At 51.3% G+C, this 17858-nt stretch overlaps 1 protein-coding gene across 2 annotated transcripts in view; it reads left to right on the top strand.

Annotated features, from left to right (window-relative positions):
- The window catches only part of CALN1 (calneuron 1), a 138228-nt gene that overhangs the window by 55638 nt on the left and 64732 nt on the right, over positions 1–17858 (top strand). For both annotated transcript variants that reach the window (XM_050981947.1, XM_050981946.1), the window contains exon 3: positions 12499–12642. In XM_050981947.1, the coding sequence (XP_050837904.1) occupies positions 12499–12642 (144 nt within the window). The remainder of the gene's footprint in view (positions 1–12498; positions 12643–17858) is intronic.

The following is a 17858-nucleotide window of genomic DNA, read 5'->3' as shown; positions in this document are numbered from 1 at the left end:
TTTTCCTTTTCCTTTTTCTTTTTTTTCTGTTTCCCTTTTTGTTTTAAATTTTCCTTTCATTTTTTCAAATTTTAATTTTTTTTTCTTGTTACTTTTTTCTCTTTCTCTCTTTTTTCTTTTTCTTTTCCCCTCTTTCCCCTCTTTTTTCTTTCTCATTTTCTTATTCTTTCTCTTCTTTTTCTGAGTTCTCCTCACCTTTCTTTTGGCCAGAATATCTGGAATTAACCCTTTTTGCTTCATCCCAGCTGCCAGGAGGCTGAGGAAGAGGCAGACAGTCTGCCCAAAATGCAATGGAACGTGGAATTGTGGTTTCTGTCTCCAGCCCTGGGCAGTTCCCAGCCCTTCCCTCTGCTGCTGTGGGGTTGCTCCCACACCCATCTGCCCTTGCTGCTATCTGCTCTCTGCCTGATGGCAACCCTGACTTTGCTTGGGAATTTCCAGGGACATTTCCAGGGGCATTGAGGAGCCTGGGGCTGCAGGTTCAGGTGATGAGGACTGAGGTCACAGCCCCATACCTGCTGGGCTTTTCCTGTTCCTTAGGGATTTGGGATTGTACAGAGATCCCTTGGAAGGTGAAAGTACTGGGTGCAGTTTGGAGATGGCAGAGATTGGCAGCCCCAAAATGAGAAGGTGCCCAATTTAGGGAAAGGGGAAACAATGGGGAAAACTGCCCCAAAGCAAGGGCAAAAATCTGAGTTTAATTCTGCACTCAGGTTTGGGGTTCTGTGCACAAAGAGCAGAGTTTGTGTCTGAGGTTTGAACCAGGAGGGGAATTCTGGCATGGCCAAGTCCTGCCCGGAGTTTCCTTTCCAGAGAGAGCTGGTGCTGCCTCTTTCCTCGCTGGAGCCAGGGCTGAGGCTTCTTCCCTGAGCTCCCAGCAGGGAGGAGACAGGGGCAGACAGGATGTGTGAAGTGGGAGCTCTTGCTGGGCTCCTGATCACCACTGTGCTCTCAGGGAAGCATTTCTGTGTTAGAATCACTCAGGACTTTTGGAGAAAAGCTTTTTACTGGATAGAAAAGATTCTGGGACTTGGGGAGCAGAAAATGCTCAGGAATAGGGAATTTGGATGAAAAGTATGAAACCAGAGCAGGTCCTTCCCAGGGGCAGTTGCTCACCTTGGATGGGGATATTGGAGAAACAAGGAGTGGGAATTAATCCAAGGCATGCAGAGGGTGTCTGCCCAGGAGCTTGGAGCAGCCTGGGACAGTGGGAGGTGTCCCTGCCATGGCAGGGGTGGCACTGGATGGGATTTAAGGTCCCTTCCAACCCAACCCATTCCAGGATTCTGTGAAATTTGCTGAGAGGAAAGGGATGAGAGGGATGCTGGAGGCACTGCTTCTGTCCCAGCTGGAGGATTTGGGGGAATGAGGAGGAATATTCCACTGTGGGCTCAACTCCTGAGTCCTGAGCAGACTCAGCAGGGTCCAAGGTCCTTCTCTGGTTCTAAGTAAAACCACAGTAAGGCCTTGTTAACCTAGGCTTAATGGGAAGTTAATTAAAGGCAGAGGGTTTGGGAGAGCAATGGAACTCCGGGAAAACCTGCTGCAGGCACTGCCTGTCCTGAAGGGTGAGTTTGGGATGGGGAGGAGGATCCCAACCCATCCCCTTGGTCAGTCAGGTCTCAGGGTTTGTAACAAACGATCCCTATGGGCTGTCTCAAGGACAAGATTCCACATGGCATGGGAATTCTGGGCAGGAAATTTCCAACAGAGAGTGCTCAAAGTCCAGCTGAGGCTCTGGGAGGTCCAGGGTGGGAGCTGCACATGAAGGGAGAGCTTCTGCTTCCCACTGGGCACAGACTGAGAGACACTTCTGGTTGGAGACCCACAGAGATCATTCCAGCAGGAAATCGGGGCAGGATGCAAATTCCATCCAGCAAGAACAGGGAACAATCCCACATGGCTGCTGGGAGAGCAGGGATGGGAGGGGTGGGAGGGACTGGGGGATGTGAGGGATTGGGGAATGTGAGGGGATGTGAGGGATTGGGGGATTTGAGGGATTGGGGGATGTGGGGGGATTGGGGGATGTGAGGGGATGTGAGGGACTGGGGGATGTGAGGGATTGGGGGATTTGAGGGGATGGGGAATGTGAGGGATTGGGGGATGTGAGGGGATGTGAGGGATTGGGGGATGTGAGGGTTTGGGGGTTGGGGGATGTGAGGGGATGTGAGGGATTGGGGGGATGTGAGAGGATGTGAGGGATTGGGGGATGTGAGGGATGTGAGGGTTGGGGGATGTGAGGGATTGGCGGATGTGAGAGGATGTGAGGGATTGGGGGATGTGAGGGATTGGGGGATGTGAGGAGATATGAGGGATTGGGGGATGTGAGGGACTGGGGGATGTGAGGGATTGAGGGATGTGAGGGATTGGGGGATGTGGGGGACTGGGGGATGTGAGGGGATGTGAGGGATTGCGGGGGTGAGGGATTGGGGGGAATGTGAGGGATTGGGGGATGTGAGGGGATGTGAGGGATTGGGGGACATGTGAGGGATTGGGGGGGTGAGGGATTGGGGGATGTGAGGGATTGGGGGATGTGAGGGATTGAGGGATGTGGGGGACTGGGGGAATGTGAGGGATTGGGGGATGTGAGGGGATGTGAGGGATTGGGGGCTGTGAGGGATTGGGGGATGTGAGGGATTGGGGGGATGTGAGGGATTGGGGGATGTGAGGGATTGGGGGATGTGAGGGATTGGGGGATGTTAGGAGATATGAGGGATTGGGGGATGTGAGGGATTGGGGGATGTGGGGGACTGGGGGATGTGAGGGGATGTGAGGGATTGAGGGATGTGAGGGATTGGGGATGTCCGGGACGAGCGGGACGAGCGGGAGCTGGAGCGGGGGAGGCTCGGGAGCACCGCGCTCCGCTCGGTGCTGCTCTAGAAGGAGGAGGGAGGAGAAGGCTGTTAGCTGATAGAGAGAGCTGTGAAAGGGAGATGGAGCTTTCTTTGGAAAACACTGGAAATTTATTCCCTCCTCATTCAGCCTTTTAGCAGCGGGTTCTGGAGTTGTAAACAAAAGTCGTAGCATGAATCTGGAATTTATCTGCCTTGTAGTACTAATCTCTTTTCAGTGCGGGGTGTTAGGGGTTTTTTTTTTCCCTTCTTCTTTCTTCTTCTTCTCCTTCTTCCTCCTTCTTCTTTCTTAATTTCCCTTCTTCGTTCTTCTTCTTCTTTTTCTTCTCCTTCTTCCTTCTTATTTCTTATTCTCCTTTCTTCTTCTTCTTCTTTTTCTTCTTCTTCTCCATCTTCTATTTTCCTTCTTCTTTTCCTTCTTCTTTTTCCTTTCTTCTTTTTCTTCTTCTTCCTTCTTTCTTCTTTTCCTTTCTTCTTTTTCTTCTTCTTCCTTCTTTCTTCTTCTCCCTTCTTCTTTTTCCCTTTTTCCTTTCTTTTCTCTTTTTCCTTTTTTTTTTCTCTTCCTTCTTGTCTTTTTATTATTTTTCTTTTTTCTCTTTTTAACACTTTTTCTAAAACTTTCTCTTTATTTTTCTTTTTCTGTCTTATTTTCTCCTTTTTCCTTTTCCACCAAGGCGGGGTAACACATTTTTCCTTGGCCTTGCCTGTCCTGGGTTATGGAACTTGCAGGAAGCCCCACAGAATTCCAGGCTCTGGACCAGCCCCACCTGGGGAGCAGAGTTGGGGAGGACCCCAAGCCCACCCGGGGCAGGGGAGCTCTGGGGCTGCTCCCAGGGCATTTCCATGGTCAATAATCCATGGCAGGGAAGCCCAGGAGGAGCCTGTGCCAGTACTGTGGGATTCCCTGTGTTTGTCTGGGTGTTTGGAGCCCCTCTCTCACGGAGGTTTTGTGTTGGACAAGTCAAAGGAAGGGTCTCTGTGGTGGCACCTCGGGGCGACACAGTTTGTGACAGGGGACCAAATTCCCCTGGAATGGGTGTGAGGTGCTGTCCCCACACCCATCTCTGCAGGGGGACAGGGATTTGCAGTGGATGTGGCACAAAAAGATGATTTTTTATCCAGGGAACAGAACTGGGCCATTGGCTTGGGCAGAGCCCCCGTCCTGGTGCTGCTGTCAGAATTCCAGGGCTGGGTGCCCAAAAAACCCTGGTGGAGATCCAGGGAGCCAGGGATGCAGCAGGAAGGGAGGGCAGGGATCTGAGGAAAGGTTTCAGGCAATGACTGACAGCTCAGAACATGAGCCCTCATTTGGGAATTCACCTGTAGGAACAGGAAATTATCTGTGAGGATTAACATGGAATTGTCTGTAGGAATTAACATGGAATCATCTGTAGGAATTAACATGGACTCACCTGTAAGAAAAGGAAATTATCTGTAAGAATTAACATAGAATCATTTGTAGGAATTAACATGAAATCAACTGTAAGGACATGAAATAACCTGTAGGAATGACCATGGAATCACCTGTAGGAATGACCCTGGAATCACTTGTAGGAATGACCATGGGATCCCTGTGTATTTAATGCTGACTGCTGTAGAGTGCACTGAAATATTTGATAAAAGATATCAAGACTGATGTTATAAATAAGAAGCTTGACTATGCCAATATTCAAGCAGCAATCAATTTGTTACTTAATATGGTAAAGTACGAGCAACACAGCGCTGGGTACAGTGGGGGCAGTTTCCCTCCAGCTGCACGCCGATAGTTGGGGCTTACAGGTATTTATAGGGGTACTCAGGAGCTTTCTCAGCAGTTTCTATTCCAATTTTTACATAACAATTCTCTACACTATTGTGATTTCGTTTTTCTCAGGATGTGTCCCAAAAAGGAGGGTCTCCAGATGGTGGCGGTAGTTTCTGAGATGTTGGTCCTGGTTTCCACAAGAATAAAGACAAATCCCATCTGGTGAAGTCCAGCTCCCCAAATGTGGCTCCAGCTTTTTAATTACAATGACTATAAATCTCATAACAGTGATGTCCAGCTTCCCTTGGTCGAATCTACAAATCCTTGAGATGATGTTCATCTTCCTTTCTCAAACTGTTTTTCTCTGGTTTGTTAAGGCGTGAGATAAGCATATTTCCTTTATATAGATTCCTAAGTTTCATGGATACAAGCAATATTCTAAAATTATACTTCAAAAGGTTATTATTGCAGCACTCTTTAAGGCCTGACTACAAGCAAAAAGCAAATATCCTTAACACTTTAATTCAAATGCTCCTAAATCAACCAAGGTTAATTGCAAACAAAAGAGAGGTTCAAAGGCCTTCTTCCATGCTTTACTTTCCTCAGTTATTATCAGAATTCACAACTGTCCCTTTGTTGGCCTCCACACATTTCGCAATCACAAATACACACATTGCCTGCATGTACCTGACACGAAACACAGCTTTGTATTTCACACTGAAATCTTTGGAATAAAAATGTTCTCAGCAGGCTGGAAGAGGTCCCTGGAGGCTGAGGTTGCTGCTGCTGGAGGTGACTTGGTCACCAAAGCTGCCCAGAACAGACAGAGCCCCATTTCCCAATGCTGCAGTCACTCCTCACCCCTAGAACTTCTTCCTCCTTGAGGCCAAATTCCCTCATACCCATTTGTTCCTGTACCTCCTCAGGTGGTGCTCCTCACCTGAAATGGCTTTTCCCTGTCCCTGGAATGTCCCTCCCTCTTCCCGTCCCCTCACAGGTGGAAATCAAAGCCCTGCCCTGGCACAGCTGTGGCTGCCCCTGGATCCCTGGCAGTGCCCAAGGCCAGGCTGGATGGGGTTTGGAGCAGCCTGGGACAGTGGGAGTTGTCCCTGCCCATGGCAGGGGTGGCACTGGATGGGCTTTTAGTTTCCTTCCAACCCAAACCATTCCAGGATTTCATGAGCTGAGTCCTGCTTTCCTCTCCATCACCCTCCTCACTTCCTTCATTCCAAGCTCATCCCTCAGGCTCAGCCTGGCCCTTTCCCAGCACTGGCAGAGAGAAGGTGATTGTTCTTCCTGATTATTCCTAGGCACTGACAGCTTGGTTCTTCTGCCACATTTACGGGTGGGGTCAGAGCAAGACCCCCCAGCCCCACCCTTCCCTGCTGGGCGAGCCCTGCTCTCTCCTGCAGGGATTTCCACACCAGGGAGATTGCTGAATACCAGTGGAGGCTGCTGTTTGCCAGATCCTTCCGACACCTGCAGGATCACAGTGCTGCTGCCCCCAGCCTGCCCCCCAGGGTTCCCAATCCTTGCAAAGCTTCCCTCGGAGAGTGGATCCAGGAGCAGCAGCCCTCCTTCTGTCCTTCATTTCCATGGGAATGGCAGCTCCCAAATGTTACCATTGAGTTAGGAACAGCTGAAGAAAGGCGACATTGTCTCCATGCTCAGAAGGCATGAAGTGGGATTTACTAGGAACTACGCATATCTACAGACAGCATCCAGAACCTGACTGGTCCTTACCCAACACCCCTCACACCACTGGTTAATTAGGAACAACACCTTTTTATAAAATATCTTTCCATAAACATCACCTACAAACGTTCCACCTGTTCACAAACACCAGGTGCAGAGATTCAGAAAAGAATTGTTTTAATTCTTTCTCTGAGCATTCTCAACTTCCCTAGGACAATGCCTGGGAAAGTTTATCTGTTTCTCTCTCTGACTAACTTGTCACATCCACACCCAAAGGTTATCTGGAAATATTCAATGTCCTTGGGAGCAGAAGCACCAAAAATGTCTTTTCCACAAATCATTTTTTTCCTGGGGAAGGGAGAGAGGAATAAAAATCTGCCCAGTTCTGTGACAGACAGCCCCCCTGTGGACAGAGCAGCCCCAGCCCTGAGTTGTGAGAGCTTTCCCAGCTGTGCCAGGTGAGGAGCACTGAATCATTGGTGCCTTTGCCATCCCCGTGTCTCTCCCAGCCCCTGAAGCACTGGAGCCCTGTCGGTCCTGCTGGTTATTCCCATTCCAGCAGCCTGGTCCTGCCCGTTTTGGGAGATGCTGACAGAGGAGCCAGAGGCTGCAGCAGCTCGGAGGAACACGGCCCCAGGGCACGGTGAGAGCACTGCCGAGCTGCTCCGCTGAGATCCCAAAAACCAAGGGAAATATTTTGACACTTCCCATTGGAATACGTTGGGGGGGCGTTGCCATTAGATAAAAACAGGATTATTTTGACACTTCGTTGCAATTTGCAGCATGGAAAAAAAACCCACCCAAAAAAACAAGAGTGAGAATAGCAGATGGAGGGCTGGAAATTTCCAAATTTTTAGCTGTAGTAGTGCCAAGCCTCACTCCCAGTTCACTCAAGGACGAGCTGTTTGCAGCTTTCAGATCCTTCCCTTCGTACTCGGGGGCCCAAAGGTGCAATTAAGGACGGCAATGAGTGGGGAGATTTGGGGCGGTGTTATCTCGGCTCTTATCTCCCCAGTGACAGCGCCGTGCGGGCTCGGGCGGGCTGGCTGCGGAGTAATGACACTTGTGGGGTGGGATTTGCACCCCAAACCACCCCAGGGTGGCCAGGGCATATGATGGAATTAATTCTCCAGCGAATCGTTATTCCTCCTCATCCAGGAGACACAGCAAAATGATGATGGGTGCCCAGGGAAATCACTGGAAGTAAACCCGACCAGGGGAGAGATGAGTGGGAAGGTCAGGCAGGAGCAGGGAGAGGGCTGGGGAGGGATGGGCAGGAGCAGGGTTAGCGGGAGGGGAGGATGAGGATGGATTTGGGGGAGTGAAGCACTTTCGGGCTGGGTGTCAGGGCCGGCTCTGGAAGTGCTGTTCGTGCCCTTCAGAAAGGGAATGAAGAACCTTCCTTTCCCTGGTTCTCCCCTCCTTCTGCCGGAGGAGGGGTTGATTGGACATGTGCTCGGTAGTCGGGATGCTGTAAAGTGCAGCTGTTCAATGGGAGCAGAGAGAGGGAATGAATTAATGCAAGCACATCTCCCCCCTTCCCCTCCACAGCTCTGGAATGCTCAAATAACTCCGGGAAGGCAGTGCTGTGCTCTGGGCTCCTGGGGAACAGCAATCTTCACACCCAGGGAGGATTGTCAGGATAAACTCTCCTGGGAAACCTTTTAGGGCCAGCTCTGCTCCTGCTGCCCAGCCTCTTCTGCCCCCAAGCCCTCACTGATTTGTTCCTTTCTCCTTGCTGGACTTGCACCTTTCCAGTTCTTCCCAGCCTTGGATCATTTGGGTCGTTAATTCATGTTGTGGCCGCTGCCTCTTTCAGGTCATTAAGGAAGGTGTTAATCACCTGGGGTGGCAGGGCTGGCTGGGGCTTGGAGCAGCCTGGGATAATGGAACAGGAGGAGCCTTGGTCCCTCCCAACCCCAATCACTGCAGGACTCTGTGATTCCATGGGGCAGGATGAACTTCCTGTTCTCTGATTCTTCCTGGGATCTTTTCTTTTCCCCCTTTTATCCTCTAGTATAGTTCTGTGTCAGACGCCCACATTTGTGAGTAAATGAAGACACTGCTTAGGAAAAAAGGGATAAATATTGGGATTTCTGACCCCCTCAGTGAGGGGAAATCCACGTGCTTGGTTTTCCCTGCTGCCACCCAGGCTGGGAAGGGGGAGAGGGCAGCTCCTGGGGCAGCAGCACCTTAACATCCTCCCCCCTGTGATCATTAAAGACAGAACAGGGCTCTGCTTTTTTAGATCAGGGCAAAGCATTCCTGTGGAGATGCTGGAATAGGAAAGATCCCAAAGGTTCTCCAAGCCCCAGCACTGTCTGTGGAGAGACTGACTCCATGGACCACATCCCCTCGCAGCTCTGAGCTAGGAGCATCTGTTGCCATGGAGACTTGGTAGGGAAAGTCATCTGGGGAAAGGGAGGCTGTATTTTTAGCTTTGGGTAATGAAATGTAACAGCTGGAGAGGAAGGTGAGGGGCAGCCAGGGGCCACAGGGCCCTGGAGCAGGGTTTGGGAGCAGGGCTGGGTTGGGCGAGGGTGCTCAGGATGGGCAGCACCTGCAGGAGCCTGGAAATAACCCCTGGGAAGAGAAGGGCATGAGGAGGAGCTGTTCCATGGCGAGATCAGGAGGAGGCTCTGCCTGAGGTCACACTGCTCCCTGTACAGTGTGTTCAGCCTATAAATAGCTCACATCTACCTCTGCACAAGTGGTATTTATAGAGTGGGGAGGGGAAAGGCTCTGTTTGGTGATGGGAGTGGATTTGGGGAGGATATGCCAAGCGTGGTCTGAAGTTCAGGTCTTTGAGAGGAACAGAAAGCCCCAAATGTGTGTTGGGGGGTTTGCTCTGATCAAGGCTCAAGGTTGAGTGCTGTTAATGCAGCCTTTGGGCCTTTGGTGTGCCTGGACAGGGCCCTCAGCTGGAGCTGCTGTGTGGATATTCCCCAGCAGAGCCCTAGACAGGTGTACTTTATCCCTGGCATTTACCCCTGGCATTTAGATCAGTCTCACTCACATGTAAACTTTTCCAGATTCATGTTTTACTTCTTAAAATCCTCTCCCATCTCCCTGCAATGAATCTCATTCTTCTGCCTTCAGCCGTCACAAGTTTGTTTTCCCATTAATTGATCTGAGTGTAATATTTACTGCACTGGGCTCTAGGACCACACATGAAAGGAGATTTCCCTGCAGCTGGCAGTCTGATGGGATTCAGGGATTCAGTCCTGAATACTCCAAAGGCTCCTGGAATTATGAGCCCAAGCTTTGAGCAGCCTCCCCACCTCTCCCTCCCAGCAGGGTGGGCTGACAGGGAGATGTGGAAATGGGAAGAGGATCCTGCCCTGGAAATGGTAGCAGTCTGGTGGGGGCAGGGGAGGTGCTGAACCTGGGTGAGGTGGTTTAGAAGCAGATTTTGAATTGTAAAGCTTTAAATAAAGCTTAGCAAAGACCACCAGAACCATTCCCTTGCGGGCTCTGGCGCTCCTGCCTTTTTCCCAGGAATATCCAAAGGTTTCCTGAGGCCCCTCTGCAGGGTCTGGTGGTCCCTGACCCCTGGGGACAGGACTGGGAGGACTCTGGCAGCCCATGGAGGACTGGGAATATTTCCCTTAAAGCCTGAACTATGCCAGGTAGACCAAACATTTTCCATCCTGCAGTTCCTGATGGAGAATGGATAAATTTTTAATTAGTTTTGGGTTCTTTTCCCAAAAAAACCTGCTGAGTTTTCCTTCCCGATTCTCCAGCAAAATGCTTTAAATGAAGGTGAAAATCCTCTGAGCAGCTGCAGGGGGCCCTGGGCTGTTCCCAAATCCCCATTCCCAGAAGGATATGATGGAGCATCATTCCCTCTCCCAGCATGGGTAAAGGCTGCTTCACCAAAACTGAGGAACTGGCACCTTTTCCCCTCCTCACCTCCAACCTTTCCAGTGAAACAGGCTCCCAGCTGCTGGGAAGTTACAATTTCTCTGGCATTTGCAACAGGCAGATCTGGGGAGTTTGGGGCTGGGAGCTGAGAGGTCTGTGAGCAGGGACATTGAGGTGGTGGATTATGGAACCATGGAATGTCCTGAGCTGGATCCACAGGGATCACCCAGTCCAGCCCTGGTCCTGCCTAGACACCCCAACAATCCCAGCCTGGGCATCCCTGGAGCACTGGCAGCCTCGGGGCTGTGCCCATTCCCTGGGCAGCCTGGGCAGTGCCCGGCACCCTTTGGGGGAAGAACCTTTCCTGAAACCCAGCCTGAGCCTGCCCTGGCCCAGCTCCAGCTGTTCCTGTCCCTGTCCCACAGAGAAGAGATTGGAGCTGCCTCTCAGTGTCTCCCCTCACACAAGTAGAGAAGGGCTGCCACAGGCTGGAGCAGTTTAAAGTTAAAAAACAAACCAAAGTCAGATATCAGAAGCTGAGCCAAGCTAAGGATGATTGATAGAAGTGGTTCCTTATGTTCCATCAGTATTTTTATTGATCTGAGGCTGTTTAGTGCTGTAAAAACATTATAAATTAGAGAAAAGCTGTGAGCAGGATCTAGAGAAGGAAATCACCCAGGGTGACAGCAACAGGAGGAGAGGAAACAGCCTCAGGTTGTGCCAGCAGAGGTGCAGGTTGGATATTGGGAATTACTTCCTCACTGGAAGGGTGGCACAGGGTGGCGTCCCTGGAGGGGTTTAGCAGCCCTGGGGATGTGGCACTTGGGGACATGGCTTAGTGGTGGCCTTGGCAGTGCTGGGTTAAGTGGTTAGACTCAATCTTAGAGGGCTTTTCCAATTTTGTTTCTCTGATCCCAGGATATCCTGAGTGCACGGAGGTTTGTGGGTGTGCATTAACATATCCTGATCATCTTGCCCTGGGATGATCAAATATTCACAATTAAACTTGGAAAATGCAGCAGCTGCTGCTTCTGTGCTCAGCATCCAGAGTCCTCCACCATAACAGCTCCTCCCTTCTCTCTTCTGTTATAGATGGATAATGAGATCATTGGCTCTTGCAATTATTGTGTGAACATCAATAAAAGCTTTAGTGATGTACAGTTCTGTTATTGTAGTTTACATGTCCCCTGTTCTCCCCACAGTTCCCTCTCCCCCCTGTACTGTTGCCATCAGACAGCCTGGGCTGTCCAGGGCAGGTACAAAGAAGCTGCCCAGGTGTCCCTTGCCTGGGGCAGGTGGGAATGGAAAAGCTTGGGGGTGCTCAGGGGGTGGGCATGGCAACCCCTGCCCTCCAATCCAGTTCCAAAGCAGTCTGCACTGATAAATGGCACAGAAGAGCTGCCTGACAGACCTTGGGAGGGGCCAGGGCTGGCTGATGCAACCCCAGGGGTATAAAAGCCTGAGCATCCAGCCTGAAGATGAACTGACCATGTGGTATCCATGAGGGGCAGTTCCCAGTGCTGAAACTTTTTCCTTATGGATTCCTATGAAAAATGCCAATCACTTGGTTTTTTTAAAATTTTAAAAGTTTGACGATGATGATAAAATAGTTATAAAAATAGCAATATAGTTAGAGTAATAATAATTTGGACAATTTGGATTAGGACAATATGAGACAATAGAAACAAAGAGTTACAGACAGTCTGGTACATTTTTCTGGGCAACACAAGCCTGAAAAAGGCCTCACGTTAACAGAGGATTAACCCTTAAAAGCAACAGCCTGTTGCATATTCATACACCTCATGCATGATGCATCAATTCCATTCACACACAGGATTCTGTCTGGGCAGTGTCAGCTTCTTCCTCTGAATCCTGACGGCATCTTCAGGGCTGAGCAAGGCAGGAAGAAGTTCATTTCTTCTGATAATGGAGCAATAAATTCTCTTTCTGTGAAAGATTTCGGTGTCCTGTGGTTGCCATCTCACTGCGAGCCCTTTCTTTAAAAAGTATCCTACATAGCATAGTTTCTATTTTAACATTATGTATAACCTAAAAATTATTATTTAAATTATTATTTAAATTATTATTTAAATTATTATTTATTATTAATAATTTCTTTTAAAATTATGTTATAACCTAAAAACCTATATTTAACACACTACTAAAAAAATTAACACAGCATCACTTTCTAACATAACACATATAATATTCATTTTAATATTTGCAAAAAGCCAATCATAAAATACGCATTTTTCACAGTCCTTTTGCTGTATTTTTGCAGAGGTTTAATAAACCTTTTGAAATTTTCCAAGTGAGCAGTTGTTTCTCCCATTCCCTCTGCAGAGATCCGGGAGGCTTTCCGAGTGCTGGACCGGGACGGGAATGGCTTCATCTCCAAGCAGGAGCTGGGCATGGCCATGCGCTCCCTGGGCTACATGCCCAGCGAGGTGGAGCTGGCCATCATCATGCAGCGCCTGGACATGGATGGTGAGTGCTCACTGGGCTCTGCTCTCTGCTGGGCCATTCCAGGGGCTTTCCCAGGGCTTGGCAACCCTTGGATCCCCATCCAACAATTCCTGCTCACTAAGGGAAGGGTGGAAGGGAGCTGGATCATGCCTTGTGGGATACCGCTGGGTGAACACAGAGCAAAGTTCCCAATCCCAACAATCCCACCCTGTGCACCCATGGGAGCTTCTGGAGCTCTGGCAGCCTCAGGGCTGGGACCATTCCCTGGGAGCCTGGGCAGTGCCCAGCACACCTTGGGGTGTTATAGATAAATAATGTAATCTCTCACCATTCAGAGACAGATACTATACAGATGTACAGTAATGTTATTGTAAGATGTCATTCCGTAGTCAGGACATTTAGAGGAGGCTGGCTTGTCACCAGGAGGCAAAGCATAACAACACCTGACCTCCAGTCAAGGTGTAAAAAGTGATCTCCACCAATGGATGGCAGGGAAGGAGTTGACTGACAGAACTTTAAGAGGGATATAAAAAGCTGAGCATTCATTTTGTAGAGGAGCATGTGGCTGGTAGTCATTGGGGGCTCCCAGCGCTGTAATTTTTCCTTATTTAGTCATTGGTTGTAGTTTTTGTTAAAGTTTAATAACATTTGAAATGGTGAGCAGTCGTTTCTCACAAGGGCAAGAACCTTTCCCTAAAATCCAACTTAAACCCCCCTGGCCCAGCTCCAGCCGTTCCCTGCGCCCTGTCCCTGTCACAGGGAGCAGAGATGGGAGATGTCACTTGGGAGGAGCTGAGTCTCCCCTCTCAGAGTGGTGAGGGGCTGTCCCAGCCTGGAGGGGGACATTCCACAGGTGAAACACAAACCAAACTCGGATGTCAGAAGCTGAGCCAGGCTGAAGGCGATGAAAGCAATTCCTTTGATGACATCACCATCATGGAATATCTTGAATTGGAAGGGACCCCCAGGATCATCCCGCCCAGCTCCTGGACCGGCCCAGACACTCCAACAATCCCACCCTGCACAGATAATCTTTGCCAGGCTCTCTGAACCTTTGCCGGTGCATTCCTGGGCAGCCCTGGCCGGTGACATTGCCGGGAGAGGAGCAGGGTTCCCCGAGTCCCGGGCGGCTCCCGCGGCCGGAGCTGCTGGGCTGGGAGCTGCTCTAATGAGGTGTTGATTGCTCTGCCGGGAGAAGTTTTGAGGGGTGGAATCATCCCGAGCCAAGTCCTGCTGGAAGAGCTCATAAAACAACTACTGAGGGAATAAAAGCAAGAGAACGCCCGTTAGCGGGGAGGGAAATGCAGGATCGGGATGCTGGAGCCAGGGAGGGATTTCAGCTGCTGCAGAGATGAGCACAAGGAACAATTCCTTTAAAATGTCCTTGGCAGGCCAGGGGTAGCCCTCCCTGCTGCCAGGAGCTGGGGTGCAGGGACAGCCGTGTCCCGGGGCTGTGGCTGGGGGGGAACACTGGAATCCTTCCAGAGCAGGGGCTGGGGGAATCCGGGGGTGCCCGGAGTCCTTGGGGACACTGAGGAAGTCCTTGGGGACACTAGGGAGCAGAGCCCGGAGAGATGGAGCAGTGACACTCCCCTGCCCCCCTGGCATTCCCGATGTCCCTGCGAGGCACAGGACAATTGTCATCAGGGATGTCACCCTGCTGAGGGAGTCCTGCAGAGAAAGGGCTGCACAGCCTGGAAGGGACAGGAGATCCACTGTGGGAATGATCTCATTCCCTAAAGAAAAGAGGGGAAAAGGAATCAATCACTTATAGAAATGTCTGTCCAAAAGCTGCTGTTTGCCCCTTGCCCTGCTGTGCTGGCCTTTCCTGGCAGAGAGGGACTCGGGCTCAGGTTTGGCAAAGCCAGGCTTAGTGTGCTGCCAACTCCTGGGGTCTTTTCCCGAAATTCTGAGCTTTTTTGGCAAAAGAGTGCTGGGACTTGGCTCCCAGTTCTGATTCATCTCCAGTCCTTCCCTGACTCTGGCAGACTTTGGCACTGTTCTGTGCAGACTGTTGCTGGGGAGGGACCTGAGGTGGGGAGTGCAGTCAAACCTGGAATGATGGAAGTGGTAAATTCCTGCTGAGGCTTTCCAGGCAGCTCTGTGTGCTCTCTGCAGGGATGGCAGCTGATCCTCCAGCTCCAAACTGGCTCTACTGGTGCAGTGTTGGAGCAGGGCTTTGGGGGCTGTGCCAGGGGAAGGTCAAGTGGGCCATGGATTAAAAGAAAGTCAGGGAATGGGAAATTCCTGAGGCACTGAGCAAAGAGGGGAATGTTCTGTGAATGATTTACCTTGCCTGCAAATTGAATTAGTGCTGTACAGCTTGAATTTATATTATTATGGCTACTTTTTCTCCAATGGATTCTTCACCTTTTCCTGGGATTTAACTTGAGCTGTGAAGTGAGAACCAGCAGCAGCCTCCCTCCCTCCTCTCCCACTGGGAAAGGGCAGCATTCAGGAGCAGGACAGGAATGTTGGCTGTGCCCAGTACTCCCAGGAACAGCCTGACCACCTTCCCATATACTCCTGGAGAGTTTTCCAAGTTCTTGGCATTAGATGGGTTGGAAGCTTGGGTGGATGAAAGGTCACACGTAGGGAGGAGTCTCCAGTGGTCAGGAGAGCTGGGGGGAGGTGAAATCCTTTGCACATCTCTGCCCTGTGCCGTGAGTTACGATGTGCTGGCAGGTGGAGCAGCCAGACATCCATTCCTTCCTTCCCATCAAAACTGTTGCCAGGGCCTGCAAATGAGGTAAGAAAATTGGCAGGGCTTGGGATTTAAGCTGAGCCACCCTGAGCAGCCCCAACATCCAGTTTTCATCAGCAAATTCCAGCGTGGCAGAGGGGCTGCATCTGCCATGGCCAACTTCACTGAGGGCCAGCAAAAACCAGGAGAACCAGGAGCTGGGCTGGAGCTGAGCTGGGCTGGGGCTGGAGCTGGAGCTGGAGCTGGAGCTGGGCTGGGCTGGGCTGGGCTGATTTTTCCCTGATTCCTGTAGGGATGGGCATGGAGGGAGCAGGGGGGCCAGTCTGGGCAGGGGGGTCTCAGAGGAGCATCCACAGCCTGTGCTGGGCTGAGCACAAAGGGACCTGACCAGAGAACTTCACTCCTGGTGTCACCTCCTGCCACCGAGCCAGGGAGTGGCACAGGGAAGGGCACAGGGACGGACACAGGGACAGACACAGGGAATGGCACAGGGAGAGCTGCCTCCAGGGCCGCAGTGTGCAGCTGCTTAGGGACACTCTCAGAGCTCCCACGGGAGCAGGAAGGAATGGATGCTCCATGATTCATCACTTTTGGAGGAAAAATGGGGTTAAGGAGAGAACACTGCTGGAGCTTGAGCAAAACCAGCCCTGGCACAGCTGGGGCTTGGGCCAAAAGCCCTTCACAGGTGTCACCTCTAATGCCTCCATGGCTGCTGAGGGCTGCCAGCACCTCTCTGCACAAGGACATGTCACCAGCCTTCCTGCAGAGGGGACAGGCCAGCAGACGGATGTGTCACCAGCCACCAGCCTGGCACTGCCAGGGTGCCCAGGAGTGCAGGGTGTGGCTCTGCCCTCACCACCCTCTGCATGCCCTGATTTCCTGGGAATATCCCCGGAGGGGAGGGAGCAGCAGGTCTGGGGATCCTGTGGATCCCTACAAATCCCTCCTCCAGTACTTCCAAAGCTTTGCTGAAAGCTTGGGCAGCGCTGCCAGACCCAGGGTGGGGTTGTTGGGATAGCTGTACAGGGCAGGATTTGGATTCCCTCATCCCTCTGGGTCCCTCCCAACTCCAGGAGGGACCCAGAGGGATTAAATGATTCTGGGATTCTGTCAGGTGTCTTAGTTTGAAAAGCCAGGTGTCTGCTAAGGAAGTGTCCCAGATTGCAAGGCAAGATGTATTCTATTTGCCATCTGCATGGCAGCTGTCTTCTGTTCAGGGGGCAGTTTTCCTTATCTCTTGCACACCCACTCCTCCCTCTGGGGACACACCTGCTGATAAGAGGCCATTGGATGTCCCTGCATGGCTGATAAGAACTGCAGCATCCCACTGGGAGATGTGAGCCCAGGGGGAGGAGCCAAGCATTCCTACCTGGATAGAATCTGGAGATTCTGGAACACCAGCACAGCTCCTCCACTGGATTCCCAGAGGAGCAGCAGCTGCCTCTGCCCCTGGATCTCCAGAGGCAGAGTGCACCCTTCTCCAGGATCCCTGCTCCAGCAGAACCAGCCCTGGCACTGCAGGAGGGCTGAGCCACAATTCCAGTGGCGCTGCTGCCAGCCCCCTGACCCACAGGGTGTCAGGCTGTGCTCTGGCTCTGGCAGTGTTGGTTTAGTTTACTGCAGTGTTTATTTTATCTTTTTATTTTCTTCCCTATTAAAGAACTGTTATTTCCTGCTCTCATATTTTTTGCCGATGAGCCCCTTAATTTAAAATTTACAGCAATTCAAAGGGGCGGGGGGAGGGTTTACATTTTTCATTTTAGGGAGTTTCCTGCCTTCCTTAGCAGGCACCTGTCTTTCCAAATCAAGACAGGAAGGCAGGAGCCCCCCTTGAAATGGAAAATGTAAACCCCTTCCCTCTGAATTACTATAATTTTTAAATTAAGGGCTCTCAGGCAAAGATATGGGAAGAGGAATTACATTTCTTTTCTATGGAAGAAAATAAAAATAGAAAAATGCAGTAATACAAAACCCCACTGCCAGAGTCAGTCCATGCCCTGCCCCTCTGTGTGTCAGGGTGGTGGCACAGTCCCATCCCAGGGGGGCTCAGGGTGGTGGCACAGTCCCATCCCAGGGGGGCTCAGGGTGGTGGCACAGTCCCATCCCAGGGGGGCTCAGGGTGGTGGCACAGTCCCATCCCAGGGGGGCTCAGGGTGGTGGCACAGTGCCATCCCAGGGGGGCTCAGGGTGGTGGCACAGTCCCATCCCAGGGGGGCTCAGGGTGGTGGCACAGTCCCATCCCAGGGGGGCTCAGCCCTCCTGCAGTGCCAGCTGTGGTTCTGCTGGAGCAGGGATCCTGCACAAGGGGGGAGTTTTCCTCTGCAGCTCCAGGGCTGCTGGAGATGGGCCTGCTCTCCCTCTGGGAATGCAGGGCAGCAGAAAGCTGCTCCTCTGGGAATGCAGGGGGCAAAGGCTGCTGGGCTGTTCCCAGGGCAGATTGGATCCAGGGAGGAATGCTTGGCTCCTCCCCTGGGCAGAGCATCTCCCCATGGGATGGTGGAATTTGATCAGCCCTGCAGGGACACTCAGTGGC

Source organism: Serinus canaria, chromosome 19 (assembly GCF_022539315.1).
Source record: "Serinus canaria isolate serCan28SL12 chromosome 19, serCan2020, whole genome shotgun sequence".
Taxonomy (NCBI): Eukaryota; Metazoa; Chordata; class Aves; order Passeriformes; family Fringillidae; genus Serinus; species Serinus canaria.
The sequence above is the reverse complement of the archived record's forward strand: the minus strand, read 5'-3'. Positions and strand labels throughout refer to the sequence as shown.